This window comes from Diospyros lotus, chromosome 13, assembly GCF_014633365.1.
Source record: "Diospyros lotus cultivar Yz01 chromosome 13, ASM1463336v1, whole genome shotgun sequence".
In the NCBI taxonomy this organism is placed as follows: domain Eukaryota; kingdom Viridiplantae; phylum Streptophyta; class Magnoliopsida; order Ericales; family Ebenaceae; genus Diospyros; species Diospyros lotus.
In genome coordinates, this window is record NC_068350.1 from 36139520 (window position 1) to 36167274 (window position 27755).

The window sequence follows — 27755 nt, forward strand, 5'->3', positions numbered from 1 at the left end:
AGACTGATGGTATAGATGATGATGATGATTGTTGGAGCTGCCATGAAACCATGGATTGTGAGTTCTGAGGATAAAAAAGAAAGAACTGAAATAGTAAACAAAAAGAAATAAAACAATATTAATTCTTAATATAGTTTTGGACGGTAAGTCTTAGCAAAAGCGTACAGAAAAAATGATGGGAACAGAAGCAGAAGGCGGGGAAGTTGTTTTGGACAGTATGGTCTCAAAGACAACTAATCCCAGAGTAAAAACTACAAGAAAGACAGCAACCAGAGAGAGCTGGTGAATCCAACAATCTGATCAGAAAATTCTAGACCTTAATTATATCTTTAGCCATACAGCGGAACAGTATGGCCAAGGAAGATCTAACTTGTTCCGATAACCGCCTAAAATTATTTTAAAGTTGGTTGTTTACTACCGGTACCAATCATCAGAACCATAAATTATCTCTTTGAAAACTCTTCACTACGCTTGGCGGCCGAAACAACAGCATTCATCAATATCCCTCGAAATCCACTCTTTTCCAACTCATGAATACCCGCTATTGTTGTCCCGCCAGGTGATGCAACGTCGTCTTTAAGCTGCCCCGGATGCTTTCCTCCTCTTGTAACCATAACTGCTGCTCCCAATACCTGACAACAAAAGAGTTTTTTAAGTTCCCCAGAAGCAACAACAGAGTTTTAAGCCATTGTGTTGCCTCAATGGCTTTAGTGTCAGCATTAAACTGAATACTTTTCGGTCGCTTAAATTGGAGAACAAGGAAAAAGGTATTTTCACCCTTGCCAGTGCAAGGGGAATGTGAGATTTTATACCACTCGTTTGACACGTCTGGCTAACCCTGTTGGACCAAATAGGGACGGCCTTTCCATGACTCCGACAATGTGGCCGCTGCAGCAGTTGGAGAAAACAATGCCACAGTCCAGAGCCACCGCAGACCCCGTTCTATTTAGTGGGCGCATATTAGGCTTAGCATTGATGGGAAGGACAAATAATAAAAATAAAAAGTCTCAATGCATTAATTGGTGTTGGAGTTGCATTCCAACAATGGTGGGTTTGACAAAAACATTTGGCTTGTGTCGGTGGTTCAATGATGGTAATGTTAACTCTTCGTTTGGAAGAGGCGAGAGTTCAGATGGAGGAGGAGCGGGGCAGAGGAGATGATGTTGGAGGTGTAGAAACTGGCAGATATGAGGGGCATAAATATATAAGGTACATATATGTGAGAGAGAGAGAGAGAGAGGGGGGGGGGGGGGGGGTATTTTACAGCAAACCTCAGAGATTATGGTGCATTTTGCCCACAAACAAACCTCTGAGAATATCAGAAACTCAAAAGCACTTAGCAACGTCTAAAAGATGAAGCAACAATGAAAATTTCATAATATCTAAATGGATGCACAAATATTGTTAAGGGCTGAGGAAAAGATAATGTATGTGAAAGAAATCAAAGTAAATATTAACAGAAACTTAATCATGCCATTAGTGCTAATTCAGAATTATATGACTGGGTAAAGAGTAGGCTATGTATAAGATCATTTTAACTCACAGTTTGAGAAGCTAGACCCAATGCAAGTTCCCGTGGAAGACCTGCAGCCACCCCTCCATCAGCTAGTGCCTCTATTGCTAAGTAAATATATGCTGGGCCACTGCCACTGAAAATTTTGAATAAAACACCATTTAATTACAAATAGCAATTAGTCATATCTATCCATCTAAATAGACACCTCTTTTAGTATTCCATATGGATTTGCAGCCATCAATGAATATAAAAGAAGGAAACTTCTACAATAAACCATTGTCTGAATTTAGAACTCAAAACAATGGGGGTGCAAATAAGTAACAGGCAATTAAAGATGTCACAAATTTGTAAGGGTATATAGTTAGAATCGTCTATGAAGCATGACAAAACACATACCTCAGACCAGTTATTCCATCAAACAATTTCTCATTGGCCTTCCATATCTTTCCAATTGACCCAAACAACCCAGCTATTAATTCTCCGTCATCTTCCGTTGCAGCTGTGCCCAAGCTCATAACTAGATAAAGGGAGCCACATTAGCAACTCAACATTTTTTGCAACATTAACGAACTTGAGGCAAATAAGAAATGCTTGAATTAAAAATAGATGAAGACTTGGAAGGTTTCGGGGGGGGGGGGGGAACTTGAAAACAAATCCTAGTAGCATTTTTTGTATACACCTCAATGCATTTGCATTTTTGTGTAACAACCTTACATGTGGAAGTCAATTATCTTTCTGAAAAAAAAACCATTGAATACAGTAATTTCTATTTTTTATTAAAGGAGAAAAACTGATGCAGGTCACATTAGATGGATTTAGATGATAGTATCAGGCGTGGGCATCAGTTCATGCTTTCTTAAACCCTCAATCTTAAGATATTGAGATAAATATCCTAAAATTCGATATTGGTATATGTAAAAATTGTGAACATCCAAACTCAAGCAAAATTTTATTATATTCTAAAATAAGATATCTACAAATCTACTTAAAATTGAATAGAACTTGTAGAAATATTGAAGTTTCGAAAAGAATACAGTTTTTCATCTTTGTCCATGTTAGAGCCTTAAAATTTTTTCTCCATTAACAAACTTTATCGTTTTATTTTTGAAAACATCCTTAAGAATTAGAGGAACCAAGTGTCAAATTTGAGGAAGATGTCAGACATATTCGTATCCTTAATCTCATCCTATCCAATGTCCATGAGGATGCAAGGACAGATAGAAGAAAACCTATAATGCTAGAGGCAAGGTTCACATTCCTTTTATCCGAGTTCATTGCTTAATATTTTGATTTCCAGATTGCTAGAGTTCAAATGATGGAACTAGGAGGCTTTTAAGTTGTTACTATAACAAGAAAATGAGTTTTATATTAAGGTTCTGGAAATTCCTATTAACATCAGAACTGGCTTCAATGCATTACTCCCTGATTTATATGGGCTAAGCCAAAATTCACAACTGTAATGGCTGCAACATTCACTGTAATACCTGCTTACACTACAGTTCATTACATGACCTTAAAGGGGCTTCCAACATGAAGCATGCAGAACCATTTGTAAAGGCAAAATATGAAAGACAGGTTACTTGCTCTTTTGGCTAGGCAGTTTTGGGGAGTTGTTCATTTTTGCAAAAAATATCCAAGGGCAGAACATAAAATCCACAAAAAGTATTTTGAGTCTGGGATTGATAGCTTGAACAATATTAACAAACTAAATAAAGTCCCTTGACCTCTCTTCCTCTCTCTCAAGGGTTTCTCGAACTCTTGGATCTCAGCTCTCTGTGCCCCCCCTCTCTCTCTCTCTATTGAACTTCCCATCCATCTATCTATCCCTCTTATGGGGTCATGAAGACAGGAAGCAGTACAGGAATGACCAGAACTTTGAGGGAAGGCGTCTTGGACAGTCATGGGCAGACGAGGGGCTCAAATGTGGATTGGGTCAAAGGATGGTAATGAGTTAAACTTCATTAGTTAAAAAAACGAGTCCCTTTTTTTGGGTTCTTAGGCAGGATTTTATTTTTTACCCTTCAAATCCTTATTCTGATGTAGGAAATTGTTAACTACTAAAGCAATGACAAGGGCTATGCATGGTTTGGGTTTTGGAAAAATCCAAACCAAACTGCTTGGTTCTTCTAAATGGCCAAACTAAAGAGTGAATAAAACTGAAACAAACTGACCCGCTTGGATCAGTTTTTCCCCATTCAGGCTCTTGAAAATTGAGCCCTTTTTTTAAAACCAAAATTTGAACCAAAAAATGTTGTAATTTACATACATCACAATCAAACACTGTTCTTCAATTAAAGACAGGAAAAAAGTATTGAATCTGTAAAAGATCCAACTAGTCCCAAAAATACATATAGACATGCAACAAAAATCAAATTGACACACATGACAATTTAATTACCAACTGAACCAGTGATTAGCAAAGCAAAAAACAAAAGAAAAAAATAAAACTGTAAGCCGAACATTCCCTTATCCTTGAGAACCAACGATGACTGACTGAGAAGCAACAACTTCGAAATAACTACTTCTGATATGTTACACAAAGTTAAAATCCCTTGAACAGCCTATGTGCTTGTCACAAAGCCTCCTATATTTTATTATGCTTTCACAGTGTACGAGCAGAAGAGAGACTTTGATGCTGTCAATTGAGAGGGAGACAAAGAGACGAGATTGAGTCTGAGAAGAGAGAGAGAGAGATTAACAGAAGATGTAACCAAGAAGTAAGAAACAAGGATTTTCTAAAATTACTATAGGCCTAACTCGGTTTAGTCAGTTCAAACATACAGTTAAATTTGGGATCCTCAATTTAGTTGTTTAGTAACTTTGGTTCGATTTTTCAGCACGACAAACCGAAACCAAACTGAGGTCGTCCTCAGTTTTTTTATAAGAGAGAAAATTATTATAAGAGGTGACTTGAATGTTCATGCGGGTAGAGAGTGAATGGGTATAGAGATGTGCATGGAGGTCATGGTTTTGGATGGTGCCATGCCATGTAATCTTATAATCATACAAAAATGGTTTAGAGACTACTTAACAGACATCTTTCCATGAGGAAATATCACTGCCCATTTATTGAAAAAATTCCTAATAAATCCCTAATGAGGAATAAACACAAGACATAAGTGAGCAAGAATTGATACCAGATGCAGCCTCCCCCACTGCAGCAGGAGTATTCGGCATCACCCTAATAAATCGACCATGACCAGCCCATTCCTGGATTAAACACATGCATCTTCAATGAGATGCATATAGATAACAGATATCCAAACAAAACTAGAACAGTCTCTGTCTGTGACAACTTCGTGCATAAAGATACTAAAGGAGATTAACTAAAGATCACTGAATCTGTATCAATGCAAGAATGTCAATAAAAGATATAGTAAACAGAATGCCTAAAGCTCATGAAACAATATATATTCAGGAAAACAATTTGAAAAAAAATGATCAAATAACTTTGTAGCTATAGCATCTAAACTCTTTAAACATTAAAATGGTGCAACATGACAACTAGACAGGTCAACCCCTTGGTTCATTACCAGGTTTCAGCTTCTGTTCAACAATGAAACACTGCAACATCAGTACAGTAAACCAAAGTCACTGACATAAAAATAAATTGGTGCTTATGAGCACGATATATATAAATTGGTGCCTGCTATGAAAAACCCTAAAAAGCCAGCGCTTCCCTGTAACTTTGAGTAATATAAAAAGAATGAGAAGAGGGTGAACCACTTTGGGACAGTGAAAGAGAATCAACACATTGCTATGGCCATAGATAGAACTGAACAGGGTAAGGGTTCACCATAGCCCACTCCAACTACGTGGGTTGACATTCCAGCTGTGCTGTTGTGAAGGCAGACAAGGAAAGTTATTTGGTTCCTTAATATAGCCACATCTTAAACAAATGATGGAATAAATATGTTTTTTGGACCTTTAAACAAAAAGCTCTAGCAATCCCATCTTCAACATCAAGTTCACTACTCAAAGAAAATACTATGCCCTTCAACATAAATGCATGCTAGGTGGGAAGAGCACCATAGTCTATTGCCTGAATGTTAGTTTTCAATACATTAATGTAAAACAAAAAAAATTCATGCATATCATAACAGTTGCGAGTCAAAAATTCCATATATAAGAAAATAGCACAACCTTGCTAACCAACAAATGCCTTTAACTATTCAATTTCAAGGTACATTGTTGACCTCATTCTCAACATTTTTTATAAATATGTTTTGCTTCATATATTTCTCATGTTTTGGAAGAGACACAAAAATAGGTTTGGCATGACCAAGACCCTTTGCAATTGTTTAGAGTCACCTGCTAAAGTAATAGTAGGAAGAGACTCAAATCATTCATCGCGGAAAAAAAAAAAACTATTACCATCGATATGATAAGAAGCGCCAGAACCAAGAATCCAAGGCCCAAGATAGGTAGACCGGGAAACATGAGCAACAGAATTCCCAACATGAGCAATATGGGCAACGAAATATGTCCGTTTGGTTGCCTGAAACTATAGAAACTCCTAATCAGCATCTGATAATCAAATTGTATGAAGGGACTGTTTTAAAGTTGAATTGGATCCACCACTTGTGCAGTCTTAAGCCATGTTAGCAACATGAGTGCACCAGTGATCTCTTATGTGCCCAAGACTATTACAATAGGTGCATTTGTCATGTTCCTAGGTTTGGATAGGAATTTGTAAGAATCCAAGGGAGAATTAGACAGAAAAGGGAGAGATAGCAGACTGAATTGAGAAGGAACAGAGATAATCGAGAGAGAGAGAGAGAGAGAGAGGGCAGAGAATTGGGAGAAATCAGAAAGGAAATTGAGAGGGAATTGAAGAGAGGGAAGGCTGAAAGTCAATTATCATTCCACAACATAAGCCCCATCCTCCTACAAGTAGCCCTTTATAGGCATCAACTATTAGCTAATTGAAAGCATATTCTAGAATAATAGCACCCATGTGCTCCTAACAGAATAACAAAATTTCTCTTAACTAATAATCGTAACTCAATTACAGTATTGCCCCTTTAATACCCCTAGGGTTGTGACAGCATTGCGGGCGATAACCATGTCCTCCACAACTGCAATTACCCCCATGTCTTCTTCCACAGCCTCCTCTGTCACTAGTCTAAAAGGCCAATACTGAATAATGTGGAAACAGACTCCACTAGGGTGTGAAGGATGATGACACTTGTACTAGCTGAGAAAAGACATCATCCATAGAAGGAATAGTCTCAATAGGAAACATTTATCAATGAATTGTCTCAAGATCTGACTCGGAAGTGTTGATAAAGTGAACACCATAAAGAATTTTTCCCATGAGTCAGTTGTTCATCAGAACTAGTAGTAATAGGCATTAGTTCCTCACATTATTCCATAAGAGCCTAAATCTGACTAGGAAAAGTCTGCATATCCATATCTTGTTGCGTCAAATTCACAATGTTACAACAACAGTATAAAAACGAGACATATCATTGGTGTAGAGCCTGTGTGCCCCCTGCCCAGAAAGTATAACAATTTTTTTCAGGTCGAAAAATATTAATGACTACATGATGAACAGACTGCCAAAGTAAACTAATATAGTTGGTCATCAATTTTCTTCCATTAACTAGTCAATTTGTTGATAAATGTTTCCTATTGAGATTATTCCTTATTCAGATGATGTCTTTTCTGGGCTGGTGTAAGGGTCATCATCCTTCACTACCCTAGTTGAGTCTGTTTTCACTTATCATTCAGTCTCAGCCTCTCAGACTAGTGAAAGAGGAGGCTATGGAAGAGGTCATCAGGGTAAACATACTGGTGGAGGATGTGGTAAATTAACAGAGCAATCCACTTAACATTCAGCGGCAACACTTATGATTCAGTGGTGGACACAATTCCACTTTCGTATTATCAGGAGGGCAATCCTCTTAGATAATTTCATTATCTGATGCTGATTATAATGAGTGTCTACAGCTTCAAGCAGCCAAACAAACTAAATCTTCCATAGTCCCCTATTGCTCATATTGGGAATTTTGTTGCTTGTGTTTTTCAGTCCACCTATCCTTGACCAAAGATTCTTGATTCTGGTGCTTCCAATTGCATCTTTGGTGATAGCTCTCTTTTTATTAATATTGACTGTTCTAAGTCTCTTCCTACAATTACTTTAGCAGATGTCTCCAAATCAATTGCTAAGGGTTTGTTACCTGTCTTCACTCTTTACACGCTTGATAGTCCTTTTAATTTAATTTCCATTAGTCAACTTACTTGTACTCTTAATTGTCTTGTCACTTCTATTGTTGATTCTCTTCTTGTGTAGGACCAGAGTACTGGAAAGCATGAGTCACAAGGGCTCTACCACTGCACTGTTGTGGGTAATTGTCGTGTCCTTCTAATTTAATTTTCTTTAGTCAACTTACTTTTACTCACTTCTATTGTGAGTCTCATCAATTAGGAAAATATGTTCGTACTTCTTTTTTGTCTCTAGTCAATAACAAGGTCAACTCTGCTTGGGGATGTTATCCACTACTGGTCCCAAACTCGGATAAAAGAGGAGGGTTGTGTTAGGTAGCCGACAACCAACGTAAAACCTAGTCGGATCTAAAAACATAAACTCTAGACAAATTATAAAAAACCGTTGGCGCATAACCCTTCATAACGACGCGCTACACTGCCCGCATGTAGTGTCAAGTGAGTTAGGGTCACTGCATCGGAGCCCGGATGTAGTGACAAATGAACAAGGGTCCTCGCATTTGTTTAGACAAATGCTGGTAAAGAAGTTAGTTGTCATGACCCTAGGGTTTAGCTAGGGTCTTAGAAGTAACTGGAAGGAATTTGGGGAAGAAACAGAGAAGGATTGAAGGGGGAGATTGAATAGAATTAGGGAGAGAAAGAATGAACAGTGGAGAACAAGAGAGAGAGCGAGAGGGAGGGAAAGAGAGAGAAATTGTAGAGAGAGATATTGAAATTTTAATTAACATTCAACATATTCTTCTCCTCTTACAATTGGCCTTTTTATAGGCATAGTTAGATGTTTAACTAATTTCTAACAATATCCTAACAGCACCCATGTGCTTCTAACAACTTGTAAAATATCTCTAACTAATTATTATACCCTATTTACAATAATGTCCCTTTATTACTCCAAAGGTCATAACAATTCCCCCCGCCTTAAAAGGTTTCTTATCCCCAAGAAACTTATTACAACCGAGCTATTGTTTCTTCATCCAATGCCTGCTTTCTTTATCTATTTAATTCTTCTTTCTTTCTTTCTCCTTTTAGGCTACTTCTTCTTCGTTCTTAGGTTTACAAGATCAATTCCAAGCATAAATTGGCCCAGAATTTCAATAGGGAAAACTTCATCGTGTTCAAGCCCAATACAACCACCCTTGGTAATAGATATCCAATCAAGCTTAGTCTCCAATCTATGGACATGATCAACCACTTTCGGATTGACATAGCTAGTAGGTGAACCTTGGAGTCCAATGGAAGGACTATCCATGTTCGTGACTTCTGTTAGTACTTCATCACCGCCCAATACAAGTAAGAAGGGCAGATCTACAGCCATTGTTACTGTTACCATATCCCCATTCAACCCACAGCCATGTTTTACTGTAGAAATATCAACAACAGCCTCAAAATGAAGCAATGGAGGTTTGTATTCTTTCCTTGAATACTCATACCAAGGCTGTTTGCGAGCATTAACATTAGGAGATACTGCAACTTCACTTCCAGCCAACGATTGCTCAATGATTGACACCTGGCCAAGTGTCTCAGCACTAGTAAGAGTGCTTGAGAGGCTGTCAATTGATTGAGTGTCATCCTCCAATCCCTTTTCCTCACTTTTTTCTTCCTCCTCTTCTTCCTCTTCCCCTTCTTCCTCAAAGTTGGACTGCTCTTGTTGCAGAATCCCAAAAACATCACCATCAAGAACTTCTTTTCCCTTTTGTTGGCCGCAATTCCCCTCTATTTGGACTTTTTTTTCAGCAATATCAGATGATCCCTCTACATTGGCTGCCCTATCAATCTGTTCATTACAGGTTCCCTTTGAAGGATGTAATCCATCACCAATATCCTCTCTAGTGCTGCCAACATCCTTCTTGATATTGCTGCCTAATTCAAAATACCCAAGCACATACTCGGAAGTCAATGATGAATTAGTTTCCCACCTTCTTGTCTTCTCCTTCGGCTTCTCCATTTTAAGAAACTCCTCTTTGTTAAAACTTCTATAATAGTCATCAAAGTATTCAGCAAGAAAACTGTAATGATACTCCTTAGATAGTATCATTGCAAACTCTTGCAACTTTTCACATATCATTTGGCTGAATTCTTTGCTCAATTTATATATCCCACTGCTTGCTCTCTTGTCCCCTTGGTTGATCCCCATCTCCAACTTCTTTTCCCCTGCATAAGGCTTCTGGACAAACTTCCCCTGATGTCTATCTCAAGCTGAACATGCAACATTCTTCTACTGCAAGTTAGGCTCCCATGGTCTCATGTAGGCTTTGCTCGTCATGGCCGAAATTTCACGAATTGGACAAGCCACAGGTTAAGAAATCGAAGTATTGTCCATCCTAAATCCCTACACTTCCCTTTTTGTAACTGCCTCACCCAATTACCTCTAAAATTGATCCAAAAAGTGGCAAATTACAGCCACTGTTATGCTTCCAAGTAAGTCTATTGTAGCAGCGGAAGAAATCGCACACTTACAACGATTAGATCGGCCTTCTAGAGTTCCCTAGATCTCCATCCGAAGTGTGAATCAATCGCTACAGTGGTCACCTTCACAACCGAGATCGCCAAAGTCACGGAACTAATCTAGATCACCTGCTGATCCTGGTTTCTGTAATCGCCTTCAAATTTTGAGAGTTAAGCTCCTTGCGTCGAAATCAACTGGCCAAGTCGTCTTCCAATTCCAAGCCTCAAACATCAGCCGACCTCACCTCCTTGTGCGCCAGATTCATTTCCCCTTGTGCGTCGGAATCAATTCCGCCAGATCGCCGAAGTTTCCCCACTGGAATCGTTTGGGCTGCTCGCCTACCTTGAGCGACTGTGATGCAACCAACTAAATTCTGCGGAATTAAGAATTCGATGGTTGCAGTAGCTTATGACTTGGCTTCCAATTCCGCTTAAGTTACTTCGCCCATCCACTTTAACAAACTTATTGCAATTCGCGGCTGAGCGTCAACCTTCTGCTTGCTTCCAAGAAAAGTCGAACAACTCTTCTAGCTCACAAGCCATGATCGCTTGTACCTCAGCTTCCCATACCTGCTGCGCTACTCTGATTTGGACTTCAAATTCCACTCGGTATCACCGCCAGCCTCTCCTTAGCATGCCAATTCCGAGCAAGATTTATTAAAATTCGCTGCCGTTCATCAACATCTTGCCTCGCCCATTCCAAATCTGTTGCTGGATCACCTTCGATGGACTCAGACACCAATCGCGAAGGCTCCTCAGTTCGCGTTGCCTCTGATGCTGTCCGCGTTGCCAACTTCAATGGATCTCCCATACCAGTCGTTCTCTCTAGTCGTGAATCTTCCTCTGGTTCTACCTACCCACTGGTCGCGTTTGATAATGGTCGTGACACCTTCCTCGTCTGCGAATTTTGATTATCGCCTAAACCTCCTTTCGCTGGCACTCATTGCAACCAATCACTATGGACCATCAACCTAACTCACCCCCGACATTGCTATTTGAATTCACTAGACAAGATGCGCGACTTTTGAAACCAACTCGCAACTCCAAATCCAGCTTTAATTAATCACTGGCCTGCTATACTTCCGAAATTCGTCGATCTATGATTAGCTTCCAAAAACGACCAGCTGCTCTGCTCAATCAATTCTGTCGAGAATCGACTACCAAAATTGCACGAACCACAGCTGAAGAACAACCGCTCTGATACCAATTTGTCATGACCCTAGGGTTTAGCTAGGGTCTTAGAAGTAATTGGAAGGAATTTGGGGAAGAAACAGAGAAGGATTGAAGGGGGAGATTGAATAGAATTAGGGAGAGAATGAATGAACAGTGGAGAACGAGAGAAAGAGTGAGAGGGAGGGAAAGAGAGAGAAATTGTAGAGAGAGATATTGGAATTTCAATTAACATTCAACATATCCTTCTCCTCTTACAATTGGCCTTTTTATAGGCATAGCTAGATGTTTAACTAATTTCTAACAATATCCTAACAGCACCCATTTGCTTCTAACAACTTGTAAAATATCTCTAACTAACTATGATACCCTATTACAATAATGTCCATTTATTACTCCTAAGGTCATTACACTAGTCCAAAATCAAAATCAAAATCATAGATTAAGGATTGGGTCATGGAACATAGGAACATTAACAATCAAAGCTATGGAAGTGGTAGATGTGATGATTAGGAGAAAGATTAATGTTATATGTCTTCAAGAGATGATATGGGTAGGGAAAAAAGCAAAAACTTTATCAGAATCTGGATATAAAATATAGTACATAGGAAATGATCGAGTGAAAAATGGAGTGGGGATTATTATGGATAAAAGCTTAGTAGATGAGGTAGTGGATGTAAAGAAAATAGAGGATAGGATTATTATGGTGAAGGTTGGTTTAAGAAGAATGACTATGAATATTTTTAGTACATATGCACCACAAGCGGGGTTAGGTGAGGAGATAAAAGCAAAATTCTGATAGGACCTAGAGGGACTCATACAAATGATACCAAGAGGAAAGAAAGTGATTATAAGAGGTGACTTAAATAGTCATGTGGGTAGAGACTTTAACGACTATAGAGAGGTACATGGAAGGTATGGTTTCAAGGAAATTAATAATGAGGGTAAGTCTATTCTAAATTTTGTTATGGCATATGCTCATCATAACCAATACTAGGTTCAAAAAACGGGACGAACACTTAATCACATAAAAATGTCACATCAAGCACCCAAATAGATTACTTCCTTATGAGACAAGAGGATCGGTTATGTTGTAGGGATTGTAAGGTGATATCGGGGGAATGTTTAACTACTCAACATAGACTTTTGGTACTTGACGTCCAAGTAAGAAATTGGAAGAGAAAAAATCACATAAAACAAAATCCAATAATTAGGTTGTGGGATTTAAAAGGGGAGAAACAATTAATTTTCAAAGAAAAATTAAGAGATAAAAGGGAATGGAATGGAGAAGGACAAGCAAACCAAATGTGAAAGGAAATGGCTAATGCCCTAAGAAGCACGACAAAGGTAGTCCTTGGAGAGACAAATGGTAGAGCCTAAAATCTTAAGGAATCTTAGTGGTGGAATGAAGAGATACAATTGAAAATTAGAAATAAGAAAACTTGCTATAAGGCTGTACATCAGTACAACAATGAAGAAAACCTAAAAAATTATATAGAAGCGAAAAAAACAGTAAAAATAGCTGTTAGTGAAATAAGGTTAAAAGCATATGAGAATCTATATAAACGACTTGATACAAAAAATGGATAAAGAGATATATATAAATTAGCTAAAGCAAGAGAGAGAAAAACAAAGGATCTAAACCAAGTGAAATGTATAAAAGATGAAAACCAAAATGTACTAATGAATGAAAGAGCGATTAAGGAGAGATAGGAGTGTTTCACAAAATTATTCAATGATGGTGGGGACACAAGAATTAGATTGGGACATCTTACTAACTCTGAAAGAAACGTGAGCTATACATTTATCGACGCATAAGTTCAAAAGATATAATACAAGCATTAAAAAAGATGAAAAATTATAAGGCGATGAGACTGGATAATATATCAATAGAAGTATGGAAATGCATGGGAGAAGAGGGCATCTCTTGGCTAACGAAATTATTTAACGCGATCCTTAAATCAAAAAAGATGTTAGATGAGTGGAGGAAGAGTACTTTGGTTCTTACATACAAGAACAAAGGAGATGTTTAAAATTGTGAAAATTATAGAGGAATTAAGTTACTGAGCCATACCATGGAACTTTGGGAGAGAGTAATAAAGCAAAGGCTCAGAAAAGAAATAAACGTCTCGGAAAATCAGTTTGGTTTCATGTCTGGTAGGTCAACAATGGAAGCCATATACCTACTGAGGCGCCTAATAGAAAGGTATCGGGATCATCAAAAGGACCTGCGTATGGTGTTTATAGAGCTAGAAAAGGCCTATGATAGAGTCCCTAGAGAAGTATTATGAAGAATTTTAGAGAAGAAAGGAGTTCGAAAAGCCTATATACAAGTCCTTAAGGACAAGTATCACGGTGCAGAGACAATTGTCAAAATATGTGGAGGGGATACTAAACCATTAAAAATTACAATGGGATTGCATCAAGGTTCTGCACTAAGTTCATACCTATTTGCTTTAGTAATAGATAAACTCACTAAACACATTCAGACAGAGATGTCATGGTGTATGCTATTTATAGATGACATAGTATTGGTAGATGAAACAAAAAAGGGAATGAACACTAAGCTTGAGTTGTCGAGAAACAATTTAGAATTTAAGGAATTTAAATTAAGTAGAAGGAAAACAGAATATATGGAATGTAAATTTAGTAAGAATGAAAGAGTTGAGGATGTTATAATAAAATTGGAAGACCAAATTATACAAAGAATAGACCATTTTCGATATTTGGAATCAGTGATTCAAAAAGATGGAGAAATTCACAAGGATGTCATACATAGAATTAAGGCAGGTTGGCTAAAATGGAGAAATGCTTCGGGGGTATTATGTGATGGTAAAATCCTATTAAAACTGAAAGGAAAATTCTATAGGACAACTATAAGATCAGTTTTGTTGTATGGCTCAGAATGTTGGGCAGTCAAATACTAACATGAGCAAAAGACGAGCGTAGCGGAGATAAGGATGCTAAGATAGATGTGCAACCATACAAGAAAAGATAAAATTAGAAATGAGATTATTCGTAATAAAGTAGGAGTAGTGCCAATCGATGAGAAGATGAGAGACACTAGATTAAGATGGTTTGGTCATGTGAGAAGAAAACCAAGAGATGCTCTTCTTAGGAGAGTTGATGAAATAAAATAATTAGCCAAAACAAGAGGTAGAGACAGACCCAAAAAGACTTTGGGAGAGACATTCAAATTTGATATTAAGTGTATGGGTCTAAATGAATATATGACAAAAGACAGAAATATATGAAAGTCTATAATTCATGTAGCTGACCCCACATAGTGGGATAAAGACTGGATATATTGTTTGTTATTTTTTAATATCAGGGTCATTTCATTTTCTTTTTTGGTGCTTAGAATTCTTTATCCATTCATAATCATGCCATTTCTATTTGAAAGCAGCTGCTTGAGTTTGAGATTGATGTAATAATAAAATTACTATAGTCATGAGATAGTCAATTTAAATTTACATCTCATAGGATGCATGACAGTTTCTATGGTTGGAGGTTATATTCTCGTCTCTTATTTTTATTAAGTTATTTTTTGTGCAGCCTTTATGACATGACCAAACATAAAATCTCACACCGAGTAGAAATGGGAAAGCTTGATTATTGTTATTATTTTTCTCTTTTTTGATTATTGTTGAATTGGCAGCAATATGGCACGTTAGTATTTGTTTCACCTTCCAGCATTTCATAGACGAAGACTGATTAAACAAGTTAGATAAAGTTATTCTTGTGAAAGTAATTAGATTCCGTAATATTAAGAAAAGAGAATCAAGGCTCTACATCTTAAAGAAATCATTCCAATACTGTGTAAATAAGCAATCAATAGTTCAGCCGCCCAAACCTGGAGATCGTTTAGTTTAACTCCTGCAGCAACAGAAACTAGAAGCTGCCTCTCCGAGAGTAATGGCCTCAACTGCAAGACCACTTCCTTAACTGCAAAGCCATGAATCAGCAGAATGAATAGGTTACATAAAAAGCAAGGTCTTGTAGTCTTATGCATACTGGAACAACCTATCCAAAAAGGAATCCGCAAAATAGTTTTAATATGATAAGCTGAGGAGAACCAGTCCAATATAACAAGCATGCTCTCATGCTTGGAAAACGTTCACCATTCAGCTATTGCACCAAATAAAAAAGGGGTAAACATGCATATGCACATGGCTCCAGCAAAATTCCATTTTTTGACTACATAACATTTAGGCCTAATAGATTGATATATCCTGAACTTAAGGTCATATTTCAATTTTATCCTATTTTGCCCTTTGCTTCAATTTGGTCCACAAACATTAACTTTTGTTTCAATTTTATCTTCAATTGGCCAAGTGTATGCCCCAGCATATGTGACACTAAGGTGGTGTGCTGATGTGTCCAATAATGGACAGATCATTTTGCCGTGATGTTACTACAATGCATAAGGCAAAATGATGCCATTTTGCCTTCAATATTTTGAAACCCCAAGTAATGGGTCAAGTTGACCCTAAACCAAATCTAACCCAGTAGGTCAACCCAACACTTAATGGGTCAAAACCCATCTTCTTCCCCAAATCACCTAGGGTTTATGCCTTCCACCTTGCGCCGCCGCCATTTCTACCTTTATCGTCGCCAACCACCTCCTTCTTCCTCACTCTTCACCACCTGCAGCTCTAGCCGCCGACTTGCTTCCATTAACAGTGGCCACAAAGCCAGCCAATCATAAAAAGAAGAGAGAGGGGGGAAGACCAGAGGTCATCGGAACCAATGCACTGCCCACGAACTGTGACATACGCAGCTGCCCACGAGGGGAAAAAATGGCCATGGAGAGACCCGAGTCGAGAAGACAGCAAGGCCCATGGGTGGCTGATCTTTACGCTTCACTGACTACCAGCATCGCGTATGATGAAGACCAACGAAAAATGATGGAAATCGGCCATGGCAGTGGCTTGATCCATCGATTGGCCAACACAAAGAAGACGACCACCAATTGGTCACTGCCACTGCACCCCTTGTTCTCCAACAACTCGAACGAACCTCCCACTGGTCACGACAAATGTGGCAGCCCAATCACGTCAACCATCAACAAGATCTCATCCATGGCCATGGCCACAACAAAAAGCAAGTGTTAGTGTGTCACGATCATGGCGATCGCCAGCGACAAGCGAGAATGGCCATGGCAGTGACCATTGGACACCATCGATCACTGCCACCCAGTGTTCTAAAAGGCGCTAGGCGCTAGTCGGGCTCCAGCCCGAGGCCTCGCGCCTAGGCGAAGCCTAAAAAATATGCTTGGAGTAATTGTAAAGAATAACTTAAAACACATAATAACATATTACTTGTAGAAATTAGCTTAGAGAAGGGTTTATCAAAATATTTATTTATTTTTTATTTTTTTCATTCTTTTCTAAATACCTCCCCCCCCCCCCCACGCGTACTCGGATGCCCCCATTTTCAACCTTCTCACTCTCTCTCTCTCTCTAACCTGCATCCGCGGACCACCGTCGCCCACCTCACCAATGCCGCTCAGACCACCGTCGCCCCCACCCGACTAGCTACAGAAACCCGCCGCCACGAGAGAGAAATCGAAGAGACGATTGGCGGCGGCAGTGATGAGAGTGAGAAATCGAGGCCAAGGGAAAATACCAAACACAAATCCAAACACACAAATCGGAGCCAACAGAAAAATCAAGGCCAAGGTAAGTTTGTAAGTCTTCGAAAATCAAGTGACCCAGGCTGCTAGGTGTCGATAGGGCCCGATTGATCGGGCGCCGGCGCCTAGGGTGCCGATTTGCCTGTATTCGCAATGGCCAGGGGCCGCCTTTTAGAACACTGCTGCCACCCCCACAAGTAGCAAGCCCACCGGCTGTTTTGCCTTGTGCATTTTGCTGATGTGTTCATTATTGGACACATCAACACGACACCTTAGCTCCACGTATGCTGGGGCACAAGCCTTGTTAATTGAGGATAAACTTGAAACAAAAATTAACGTTTGTGGACCAAATTGAAGCAAATGTCAAAATAGGATAAAATTGAAATGTGACCCTAAGTTCAAAATATATCAGTCTATTAGGCCTAACATTTAGATTAGCTCCTTTATCCTAAGCCACTAAACCAGCATTGTTCACTCAGGATAATGATTACATCTATAAAAGGGAGAAATAATTTCAAAAACCAATTATATGAAATGTAAATTTATTAAAAATGGACATTTGAGTAATGTTGTGGTGAGAATCGAAATCAAATTATTTAAAAAAAAATTAAATATCTAGAAAAATATAAGTGTGGATAACATTCTAGTAAAACATGAAAATCAAGTTATTCTAAGAAAAGAGATTAAGTTAGATATCTTGAATCAATTATTCAACATGAAGGAAATTTTATTAAGTATAACACAAGTGTGGATAACATTGTAGTAAAACATGGAAATCAAGTTATTCTAAGAAAAGAGATTAAGTTAGATATCTTGAATCAATTATTCAACATGAAGGAAATATTATTAAGGATGTTATTGACATAATCAAGGTAGGATCGTTAAAATAGAGAACTACTTTCAAAATTTTATGCAATTGTAAATCCTTTGAAGTTAAAGGAAAAATTTTATCAAACAGATATAAAACTAGCTCTAGTTTAAGGCACAATATGTCAGACAGTTAGGCGCTAACAAGTACAAGAAAAGAGTGAGAATAACTACAATAATATAATAAGATTGAAGTGAAGCCTTTGAAGATAAGAAGTGTGAGATGCAAATAAGATAGTTTTAAAATGTGAGAAGAAGACCAATAAGTATACCTACTAGAAGTGGATGGAATAAACAAAAAAAATTGTAGTAAGACCACCGAAATTTCTTACCAATCAGAGCTTTGCTATTGTTATTGGTACGAAATTTCAGTGGTCATGGATAGACATGATTGAAGAATTAAAATGCATGTAACCAAAGCCGCGTAGTCAGATTAAGGCTATAAAGTTGTTAAAGTGTATATGGTTACTGAATTTTGGAATATATCGCGTTCCTCTCACCATGGCATGCAGAAGTAATCTATACAATGTTGGAATTCCTTTTTTGCATAACAATTTGATCTTATATAACAGCAGCAAAAACAAAAGATGGGAACAGAAGACGTATAAAAATCAATAACAACAGCAAGACCATCGAAATTTCGTACCAATCTGAGGTTTGACAGAAAAAATGATAACATCACAATCTTCAACTACCTGGATTCGATATAAATGCCAAAATCAGAACAGGCACTTCGGAACGTATTTTTGAGAAAGACGGGAGCAGAATCATAACTAGAGCTTGAGGAACAGGAAACAAATCCAATACTTAATAATTTAGCAAAAAGCATCGTTGTACAGTAGCAAATGCAACCTGGCTATTGAGATCGACAACTTTGACGCCGAATGACTCGAAGTCGGCTCGGCGAGCGGCGCCGAGATGAGCGGTGCGAATCCTAGAGGCAGGCAGTACGCCGGATTTGACGACTCCTCTGGCGATGCTCTCCGCCATTTTGCCGGCGCCGATGAACCCTAGGTTGTAGGTGTCGGTCGGAATGGGAAGTATAGCCCTCGCCATGCTTAAACCCTACGATGCTCTCTCCGTATAACTATATATTATGCGATGCGTCTCTCTGTATACTCTCCGATTTTGCAGGGAAAGGATTGTCACTTCCTTACAGGTTGCGAAATCCGAATGTCCTCCATTGCCAGACGGAAATGCTACTTAACCCTCAGTGTGGCAATTTGTCTAAGATTTTATATCAATATATTATATATTTGTATAATACAAAATATTAATATAAAGTGTCACAGGGTTCAAATCAGTAAGTGTCACACCGTTGCATAAAATATTATATTTTTTAAAGAATTGATTAAACCAATATTCACTCAAAATTCTATTATTGTTTGATAGTGAATTTTGAAATGTTACTTATTAGTCACTAATATTTTTAAATTATTATTATTTAATCACTAAACTTTAAAATATTATATACTAGTTATTAATATTTTAAAATCATTTCGTACTTGTCACTCATTAGTCACTGAACTTTAAATTCACAAATGACGGATGAGAAACAGTTTTGAAATATTAGTGATTAATAGGTAATATTTTAAAGTTCAGTAACTAAATAATAATAGTTTTGAAATATTAGTGATTAGTAGGTAATATTTTAAAGTTTAGGGACTAAACAATAACAGTTTTGAAATATTAGTGATTAGTAGGTAATATTTTAAAGTTTAGGGACTAAACAATAACAGTTTTGAAATATTAGTGATTAGTAGGTAACATTTTAAAATCCAGTGACTAAACAGTAACAGTTTTGAAATATTAGTGACTAACATGTAACATTTCAAAGTTCAGTGACCAAACAGTAACATAATGTAAAATTAAGTGATTATTGATGTAATTAACCCATTTTTAAAATCATATTTATTGCTTTCGAGGCAAGATATAAGTATACCTCAAATTAATGGTATATTTTTATGCATTAATAATAATATAAAATTTGTAAATAATTTTTTTAAAATATATATTTATAAAATTATTCTTATAATAAATATATAATTGATATGTGATTGATTTAAAATATTATATATGTGATATTTGGACATAATATTTATTTGGCCATTTTTTAGATGAAAAGATCAATTATAAAATAGTGGTTGATTCATATATGATAAATACGTCTTATCTTTTTAGAAGGAGATATAAGTGACATTTAGATAACATTTATTAAAATGAGTCAAATAAGATTACATCAAGATAATTTATTTGAAAAGTTCAAAATAACTTATTTGAATGAAAAAGAGATAAATTTATTTGAAAAGTTTAAGATAAGAAGTCACATTACTTCTTTCCAAATAAATTTAATAAATAGAATAAAAAATCCTTTTATTAAATTCAAATAAATTCAAATAAATTCAAAGAAAGAGGCTTGAAGCCTATTGAAAAAAAAAATCCAAGAAAACAAATTATTGGTGCATAAGATAATTGGATAACTAAGAGATTTGAAAGACATCAATCGAGTAATTAAAACCGAATGACTGAAACCAAAAAATAATCGAGTGATCTCACTCGAGAGCCTTTCTCGAGTCCTCAATAATTGGGATTTGTATAAATTTTCGATAATTTAAAACTTTGATTGTTAGTAAAATACTAGGTTTCAAAATATAGGCTATATGTTTCGAAATAAACATTTCTGTTAAGTAGGTTTCGAAACTTACTATATATGTTTCAAAATATAGTTAACTGTTTTACAAGTTTCGAAATATGAAATGTATGTTTCAAAATCTACTTCACTGTTTTGCCTGATTCGAAATCATTTACCTTGTATTTCAAACTAATGATCTTTGGAAAAGATGATTTATATATTTAAGAGTATGCCAAAGATGTTTGTATATCAAAGATATGTTTTCTATGTATATGTATAAACTTATGCTTATGAAAACCTTATTTTAGACTTTGATAACAAAGCATATGAAAGCATGTGCAATAGGTAATAATGATAAGCAAAAGCTAAAGAACACTTGCACACAAGATGTATAGTGGTTCGGCACCCCTCCTAGTTCACTACCTTCAAGCTTACTCACTTGAAGGATTTTCAATCCCAATCACTTTTACTAGTAATCACCACGACAAGGGTTTTACCATGGTTCACCCTAAAACCTTACAAAGTGAGTTTTTACGGGCTCAACTCAAACCTAGCACCAAGTGAGTTTTAAGGCTTAACTCAAACCTTACACCAAGTGAGTTTTAAGGCTAAACTCAAACCTTTACAATATTTACAAGATAATAAACGTTTTATATTTTACAACCCAATGGAATGTATAGCAATGAATATCTTACCAATGGTTGTACAAACTTCTTAACTTGAGGTGAGGAGAGCTGGAGGATGATACTCGTTGTTTGCACTTGCTTCTCCTTTTTCACATCACAATACACATCTAGGATCGTATGAATGGATCTTCTTGAGAGCTTGTCAAACGGATTTAGATCACTTGTGCTTGTGTGTGTGTCTCTAGTGTGTGCTCACTTGTTGTGTCTTGTTCTTGTCTTCAAACACCTGTTATTTATATCAAGAGATAGAAATCTAACTATTTATAACTGTTAGAGACAAGACAGAAAAGTAGGTTTCGAAGCATACATAATAGGTTTCGAAACATACATAATAGGTTTCGAAACATCACAATTTTACACATAAGTTTCGAAACATACAGCCTTTATAATTGGATATGCACCAAGAGATAACAATGAATAGGAGACATAATCTATTCCCCACTAACACATAATAATGATCTCCATTTCAAATTTGAATTTGAATCTCATAACATTGAGAATGCATTAAACAAATAATTTTGATAAAAACAAAATTGCAAAACAAATGCATCTCGATTTTCAAATGATCTGCTGACAGAATGTCAGAGGTTTCGAAACATACTATCATAGGTTTCGAAACATACCTCTCTAAAGATAAGGTTTCGAATGTATGTTTTGAAACAAACCTCTCTGAAAATGAGGTTTCGAAACATGATATATAGGTTTCGAAACATAGTTCAAAACCTAAAACAAATGCTAATACATAGATGTTTCGAAATAACATATGCATTTGAAAACATTGAAAACCTTTTCAAAGGGGTTTCGAAACATGCATAGGAACATGACAGATATTCAAAAATATTTGCATGAAAACACAATCCACAGCATGTATACATCACAACTTATTTACATTTCTTTAGTTTAAGTAAATGTCCACATTTTCTTTTATTTATATTTTACCTTTATTTACTTTAATACATAAATGTAAATAATGAAGTACTCACTATTTGAATTCAATAAAAATATCTAGAAAATAAAAATCCAAAACAATAAGAAAGTAGATTTTGGGTTTTAGTACAAACTTAGGATTTTGCGATTTTACCACCTCCAAAATATATACTTTATATTTAATGAAAAATTCATTAAAAATTGTTTTAGCACTAATGAATGTTAGATATCAAATTACCGGGGGATAGTTTTCTAAAAAGAAAATATTTTCATATATGTCTCCTTATAAGGTGCTAACCTTCCAGACTTAATCAAAACAGGATTTTCATTTTCACAAAGTGATACTTGATATTGAAATCGATATATATTGAAAAGCACACACTTGACTCATGACTTAGGGATTAAACCAATAGATGTTTTTCATTATTAAAACTGATGTACAAAAGTACAACAACATAAGGGACTTTCGAAAAGTCAAAGGAACATTGAAAGGGCTCTAATTTTATGTAAGACTCAACCTTGAAGTGGTTTCGGGATAAAATAAAGGTCCTGTGAGGACACTGGGACAAAAACGTACTTATCGAGTAAGCTTGAACTTATTAATCTTGGATTTCAAGTATCTCGATGATTATTAATTCGATATTTGAGGATTGTGTAAAGTCTAAAATAGGGTTATGAAATTAATTGAGGTTAATCCTTAGGAGTAATGAGGTGAGGTGGTGTGTTAAGTATTGGGAAAAGTGAAAAATATGGTGAAATGATGTGTTAGGTATGAGGGAAAATGAAAGGTATGGTGAGGTGATGTGTTAAGAATGGAAAAAAATGAAAGGTATGGTGAGGTGATATGTTAGGAATGGAAAAAAATGAAAGGTATGGTGAGGTGATATGTTAGGAATAGGAAAAAGTGAAAGGTGAGGTGATGTGTTAGGAATGAGAAAAAGATGAGAGGTATGATTGTGGATTTTAAAACTCATTTTATTTTAACTTTGGATTACTTTGGAGTCCAACATTTTTAAGCTTATAAATAAGGCCATGGGGTTGTTCTCAAAACCATTTCATATGAGATTCCACTTGAGAGAGATTGAGGTGAGGGATTTGTGCTTCAGAAAAAGGAGAAAAATCTGCAAAAGGAAGGAGAAAGGTCAAAGCAAAATCGAGGTTGTGCACGAGAATTAAGGTGGTATGAGATACGTTCAATATGAGAGTTCCTAACCAAAGTTTTGTTTTACTGTGAGTGGCTCTACTATCAAAACTTGGCTTGTTTTATACAAATGATTTTGATTTGTGAAAGTTTCTACTTCAAACTTAGTTTTGTGGGTAGTTCGACCATATACTTGATTTTGTTCCATGCAATGGTTTTGAGAAAAACGGGGTGTTACACTAGGACCCAAATGCTTACCACTCGAGTTAAAAGCTATACTTGTTAACTAATGCAACCACTTAAGGTGGAGATTTGTTGTTTGTGATACCAAACATCCCAAGGCTATGATGATCATGTGGGCCACTTTTGTGTGGATTCAACCCAATGTGCAGGTCACCAAATAGAGAAGCAAGCCCAAAGGGCCTTTGAGGAGGTAGGGCCAATTTTGGCCCAGCAGCTCAGGCCCAAATTGAAGCCCAGCTCGGCCAGCTCTCTCCCAGGTATATAATATTTGTTTCTCGTTTTGTGACCTACTTCCTCTCTGGCCGTTTGCGACTCCGTCCAAAACCCTAGCTTATCCTCTCCTCCTATCTCGCCATTTCTATCTTCTCCGAAAGCCTGGTTCCTTTATCCTCCTTTGACGGATTTTTTACTGGTTTCGGTTTATCTCTTGATGGCTATAAAACCTATGTGGGTTCGATGGGACGAGTGTGTGAAAAAGAAGAGAAACCTAGTTGAACTCGTTGGGTCTCTGTGTGAACCATTTCTGTGTGATCTTCTTGCTGTGTGCTGGTACCGAGCTGGGCCGATTGGACTTCGGTTTGGGAGAGCTTCTCGTTGGTTCGTTGTAGGTGATGATATACAGATCTGAGCCTTGAATAAGCTGTAACCTTCATTGGTATTTTAAAAGGGAAGTTTAACTTTCTGTTCTTGTGTTTGTTGCTATCACTTGTGATTTGATTTGTTCGCTACTAACAGAAAGTGTTTTGGCTTTGTGCGAGATTATTTTCCCAACAAACTGGTATCAGAGCCGAGTTTGGAGACTAAGAGATCATCAATCTCTTAGTTGCATTCGAGTATGGGGAAGGTTCACGAAACCCTAACCTAATTCGAAAATCCTACTCGATCTCTCCACTCCAGTTGTTCTAAGGCGCGTGAGACCCTTCGTCGGCTTCCCGACGTTGAGGTGAGTCTCGGCGACCGGCTTGTGTAGCTCTGGCCAACCGGCAGCCGACGGCGCGTGCAGCTCCGGCGACGGTGCGTGGCAGCACCAACGGCCGTGCGAGGCTTTTCGACTATCAGCCCAACCTAAGTAGTTTGTCTCTCTTAATTTACTGACTGTTAATCTAGTCAGTTTGGTAAGACTCTTCTAACCCTAATTTTGTTTCAGCAAGTAGCAGGCCATCGTGTGGGGGTGGTCATTAGGATTGGGGGTTACCCTGTGGTGGTAACCATTATGTGCTGATAGATATATTAGGATTATCTACTTTGCTGATTTCTTTGTGAACTTGCTGATTTTGGAATTGTGTAATTGTTATTTCCTGACTGTTTAGTTGCTAATTGCATTCTGAAAAATCTATCTGTTGCATTTTGCTTTGTGCATCTAATGACAACACAACATTTTGAACTAGGTGTTTTTAATGGTAAAGGTGATTTTTCAATATGGCAACAAAAAATGAGAGGAATTTTAGTACAACAGAAGGTTTCAAAAGCTATAATCGGTTTTGCTAAACCTAGTACATCTAAAGAAGGAACCGAAACTGAAATTTCTGATATAACTGAAGAACAAAAGGAAATGGATGAATTAGCATACACTTCCATAATTTTACATCTCTCGGATTCTGTTTTGAGAAAGGTAGGGAGATTAAACACAACTAAAGAATTGTGGGAAAAGCTTGAGTCTCTATACCTTGTGAAGTCTACTCCTAACAAACTCTACTTACTTGAACGATTTTTTAGTTTCAAAATTGAACCCTCTAAGGACTTAGATGAAAATCTAGATGGTTTCAATAAATTGGTTCAAGATATAACAAATTGTGGTGAAACAGTGTCTGAAGAGTACAAAGCCGTTATTTTATTGAATTCCATACCTGAAACCTATAGAGAAGTTAAAAGTGCAATAAAATATGGTAGAGATACATTGTCACCTGAAATTGTTATTGATTCTCTTAGAAGTAGAGAAATGGAACTAAAAAATGAGAAAAGAAATGGTGAAGTTCATATGGTAAGAGGTAGGGGTAGATCACAGTTTAGGAATTCTGAGAAGAATGAGAAGAATGGCAAGCAAAAGGGTAGAAGTAGGTCTAAGTCCCAAGGAAAAATAAAAGGGAGAAAATGTTATGGCTGTGGAAAGCCTGGGCACTATATAAAAGATTGTTATATAGAAAAGAATAAACAAAAGGAGAAGGAAAATAATGAGGCAAATGTAGTGTCTTCTGAAGGTGAGTCTGGTGAGGTTTATATGTTAGTAAACTCTAATTCATCTGAAATTAATTTGTCTGTGAACACCTATTTGCATGAATAGATTGTAGACTCTGGTGCTTCATTTCATGTTACATCTCGAAAACACTGGTTTGCACATTTACATGATTCTGATAATGGGCATGTTGTTACTTGTGATAATGTGGCATACAAAGTAGCTGGTGTAGGAAATATAACTGTTAAATTTGAAAATAGCTATGTGCTAGTATTAACTGGAGTTAGATATATCCCTCAAATGAGTAGAAATTTAATTTCTGTTGGGGAACTAGAAAAATTGGGGTTCACAGGTAAGATTAAAAATGGGATGATCCAAATGTTTAAGGGTGCACTTAGGGCTTTTAAAGCTGTAAGGAAAAATGGAATTTATTTAACTAATGTACAAGTGTTAAGTAATATAACTCCCACTGTTGCCTCTCTTAACACGGATCACACACAAAAATGGCACAATAGGTTAGCACACATTAGCTTAAAGGGTCTCAAATATCTGAGTGATAAGGGTGTTTTTGGTAAGGATCAAGTGTCAGACCTGCCATTCTGTGACTTTTGTGTCCTAGGTAAACACCATAGACTCTCCTTCTCCTCTGGCAATCATAAAACGTCTAGAATCCTAGAGTATGTTCATGCAGATTTGTGGGGACCAGGGTCTAATCCTACTTTTGGAGGAAATAGATATTTCCTATCTATAATTGATGACTTCTCTAGGCGTGTATGGGTATATCTTTTAAAAGAAAAGTCAGATACATTTTCAAAATTTAAAAGATGGAAAATACAATTTGAAAATCAAACAGGGAGAAAACTGAAATATTTAAGAACCGATAATGGCCTAGAATTCTGTAATTCTGATTTTGAAAACTTATGTGCTGAAAGTGGCATAACCAGACATAGAACTGTACCCTACACTCCACAACAAAATGGAGTGGCCGAAAGAATGAATAGGACTTTGTTAGATAAAGTTAGGTGCATGATGCTAGGGTCAGGTATGCCAAAATCATTTTGGGGAGAAGCTATAGTGACTGCTTGTTATTTAACTAATTTGACACCTTCAGTGGCTTTAAGTGGTGATACACCCTATGAGAAATGGTATGGAAAATGTGCAGATTATTCTGTTTTAAAAACCTTTGGTTGTACTGCCTTTATACATCAAAATGAGGGCAAATTAGAACCTAGAGCTAGAAAGTGTGTCTTTCTAGGGTATCCCGAAGGAGTAAAGGGATATAGGTTATGGGATAGAAGCCAAAAGGGTGTAAAGATCATAATCAACAGGGATGTCACTTTTAATGAATCGGAAATGCCATGCCTTAAGGAAGACTCAAACTTAGAGAATGAAAACAAGCTAGAAAACACTAGAAGTAAGGTGGAGAAAGTTAGTACTTTTATCCATAATTACCCCAAATGAGGTGGAGAATAATGCACAAAATCAGGTTAATGAAAATGAGACTAACCTAGAAGAAGAAACAGAAAGTCCAGATTCCCTAAATGACTATCAATTAGCAAGAGATAGGGAAAGAAGGCCACAAAGACTCCCTAAAAGATTGGAAACTGATTTTAGCATTGGGTATGCTAGCTACCAAGATCTAGTAGATAAAGAGCCAAATACTTATGAAGAAGCTATTAAAAATGAAAATGCTAAAGAATGGATTGGTGCAATGAAAGAAGAAATGAGTTCACTTCATAAAAATCAAACGTGGGAATTAGTCCCTAGGCCTAAAGACAAATCCTTAGTGGGTTGCAAATGGGTTTTCAAAGTAAAAGAAGGGGCAAGTGGGGCTGAACCAGTAAAGTTTAAGGCTAGGTTAGTAGCCAAGGGTTTCACACAGAAAGAAAGAGTAGATTACAATGAAATTTTTTCTCCAATTGTTAAGTATACCACAATAAGGGTTATGTTAGCATTGGTTGCTTACTTTAATTGGGAACTAGAACAATTGGATGTCAAAACAGCTTTTTTGCATGGTGATCTAGAAGAAAACATATATATGACTCAACCTAAGGGGTTTGAAGATAAAAATAATCCTAATTATGTGTGTTAC

The 27755-nt window shown here is 36.9% G+C and overlaps 1 protein-coding gene across 1 annotated transcript; it reads right to left on the reverse strand.

Moving 5' to 3' along the window:
• Positions 1 to 91: 91 nt before the first annotated feature.
• LOC127788372 (pyrroline-5-carboxylate reductase) lies at positions 92 to 19080 on the reverse strand. Its single transcript, XM_052316558.1, has 7 exons — positions 18714 to 19080; positions 18508 to 18556; positions 15213 to 15304; positions 4654 to 4726; positions 1913 to 2033; positions 1544 to 1649; positions 92 to 632 (listed from the first exon to the last, which is right to left on the reverse strand). The coding sequence occupies exons 1-7, from the start codon at positions 18915 to 18917 to the stop codon at positions 444 to 446; spliced, it is 834 nt and encodes a 277-aa protein (XP_052172518.1). The 5' UTR covers positions 18918 to 19080; the 3' UTR covers positions 92 to 443.
• Positions 19081 to 27755: the final 8675 nt, after the last annotated feature.